The following is a 2751-nucleotide window of genomic DNA, read 5'->3' as shown; positions in this document are numbered from 1 at the left end:
GAGTGTCCGTATGCGTTACTCTTTCCTCCTAGTTGTAGGACTTCCACTCAGCCACCGTTCCTGTGGTTCTGGATGATGTCCCTTCCGTCTTTTAGTTTCACTTTTGAAGTGGTTGTTCGAGGCGGCAAACTCCGGCGTTAACCTATGCCGCCATCTGGCCCATTTCTACTGAATTTTTTATTTACCTCTTTGCATATTCTAGCTATAAATCCTATCAATTATATAAGTTGTATATATGACAAATGATCTCCTTCCAGACTATGATTTCATTCATGGTGTGTTTTGACATACAGGAGTTTTGAAGTTTGATAGAGTCAAATTTATGTTTTCTCTAAGAATTTATATACAAACACCGTCTCCTATATAGTTCCTTCTAAGCTTTACGTTCATTTTCAGTAGGTCTGTAATACATCCAGAGGGAGCAGATGTTAATAGCTCAATGATTAAGCGCCCTCAAGGTCCTCAAGATTCCTACGGGCGACCTGTCCCCCACAGACACTTGTGGCCTCAATCTACATCAAATCATTCTTGAACTCTGTAAAACAATCCGCTTCCTTTCTGACTATGGAACTGAAGATTCCTATTTTATCCACATTTTTACATACAAATGTACATCCTGTGATTAGATTTTTCTCCAAGTTGTATGGCATTATTTTCCCAAGGTAAAATATAAAAGAAACCTACCTTTGTCCAGTTGTTCTTCAAAATAATGGCTCTCTTTCCATCACCAAGTGCATGTCTAAAAAGAAAAACAAGAAAAATATTCACGTTTTTATTTTAATATAGGTATATAAACCATCTTACATTTCTATTTGTATTTTTCGAATTTTTCATACATAACCTAGTTAAAAAATATTTTTTTTAGTTTTTAAGGATCCATATACGTCCATTATAGGAAATTTGGAAAATACAGAAAAGTAAAACGAAGGGAAAAGGTCATCCAGAGTCAACAGTCACAACTACTCAGGAATAACTACTTTTCACATTTCTCAGGTACTTCCTGCACATACCTTATTTACACCTCAAACTATGCCCAACTTGTTATTTGTTGTATAGTTTTTTGCCCTATTTCTGTATATTAGCAAGACTCCAGAAATACACTCCCAGATCTTTCACACAACCTCTGTTAAGCTACAGTGGACAGAGCATGAAAGTGGGGACTTGAAATAGTGAAGCCCAATCCCTGTGGGCTGTAGAGTTATCAGCCTCTTCCAGCCTGCTTTCTCACCTACGATGGGGATAATCACCCTGTCCTTCCTGTCTGAAGGAGGGACTAAGTCAGACACTATGCTAAAACAGTACTTTGTAAACTGCCAAGTACTAACAGTTTCCTGCCATATCTTCTATGACCTCCTTCTCTCCCCAGCTCAGACACCCACCACTGCCCCACTTCCCCCAAAACTTATCACCACTCAAAACTGTTCAAACTTCAAAAATCACTAATCGAGACATCCTGCTCTCCCCTATAACCTAGTTTCCTTCCATCTTGTTCAACTATTCCTACTATCTCCTCAGGGTGCCCAACTCAGTAACTTACCACTTTGTTTTTTTACTTCCTTATTTAGCTAGCTTGAGAGTCACTGGTTCACCATTTCATAGTCACATGTTTACTAATTCTTTCTACTCCGCTGTCCCCGTATTTACATCTGGCTCCATGGCAAAGCCCAAGTCGGGGTCAATCCCACTTTCCACTTTCTCCATGCCTGATCTAGGGAGCCAAGTATTGCTGGAAAAGATTACACAGCAGAGCACACGGTAGCACTATTATTCTTGATTAAAGCAACTCGAAGGGGCTTTCAACCACCCTTCTAGATCAAATCATTCTCTAACTCTGTAAACTGATCATTTCAAACCTTGTATCCTGTCCTCAAACTTCCAACTCCCTTCTCTCTCAGCAGATGATCTCTGCCCTCAGTTCAAAGAGTAAAATGAAGAGACATTAAGATAACTCTCAATTTTCTACTACCAAGGACAAATCCATACCTAGCCCTGCCTTTTCTCATTTACTGTTCTCTTCCTTCTCTGGCCAACTTCTCCACCTGTGCCATGTAACTTCTCTATTCTCATAATTTCAATGATCTCTTCTCTCACCTGTATATTAACCATTCCCTCTCAAAAATCAATGCCATATTATGATGAATTTACATAACATATAATTTTACCATTTGAACCATCATTTCAAATATACAGTTCTGTGGTATTCAGTACATTCACCTTGTTATACAACCTCCCATCAACTTTTAATATGGTCAGATCTCTCTCATCTTTAAAAAACAAATACATAAAAATAAATATGCCTTAAGCCATAAGAAAACACTGTTGGTAGCCTACCCAACTGCTTTCCCCTCCTCTACCTGACTATACTTCAGTTGAGAGGGTCTAACTCACTACTACAAGATTCAGAGATACATCTCTTTCTCCCGATTTTTTTTTCTTTGAGGCAACGGAAAAAAAAAAAAAAGATTCAGAGGCAAGTCCTAATTAGTTAAAGCAAATCATGGCAACAGCTGCTCTCCTTTCCACTGATTGGCTTAGGGGTAGTCATGTGACTCAGTGTTGGCCAATGAGACCTGAGGGAAATCATCACTCTTAAAAAGAGATTACAAGGAAAAAACAAGGTAACATATTACCACATAACAATACCCACTAAAAGGCTATATTTTTTTATAAAGAAAATGCTATCTAAAGATAGATGCACTGATGATCAACAGAATGGGATATAGAAATCAGAAACAGACACTTACATACATA

The 2751-nt window shown here is 38.2% G+C and overlaps 1 protein-coding gene across 4 annotated transcripts in view; it reads right to left on the bottom strand.

Moving 5' to 3' along the window:
* The window catches only part of TTC3 (tetratricopeptide repeat domain 3), a 95751-nt gene that overhangs the window by 69749 nt on the left and 23251 nt on the right, over positions 1 to 2751 (bottom strand). For all 4 annotated transcript variants that reach the window (XM_006774129.2, XM_006774130.2, XM_015570715.1 and 1 more), the window contains one exon: positions 685 to 739. In XM_006774129.2, the coding sequence (XP_006774192.1) occupies positions 685 to 739 (55 nt within the window). The remainder of the gene's footprint in view (positions 1 to 684; positions 740 to 2751) is intronic.

The sequence above is a fragment of the Myotis davidii genome, unplaced genomic scaffold, assembly GCF_000327345.1.
Source record: "Myotis davidii unplaced genomic scaffold, ASM32734v1 scaffold227, whole genome shotgun sequence".
Classification (NCBI taxonomy): domain Eukaryota; kingdom Metazoa; phylum Chordata; class Mammalia; order Chiroptera; family Vespertilionidae; genus Myotis; species Myotis davidii.
The sequence above is the reverse complement of the archived record's forward strand: the minus strand, read 5'-3'. Positions and strand labels throughout refer to the sequence as shown.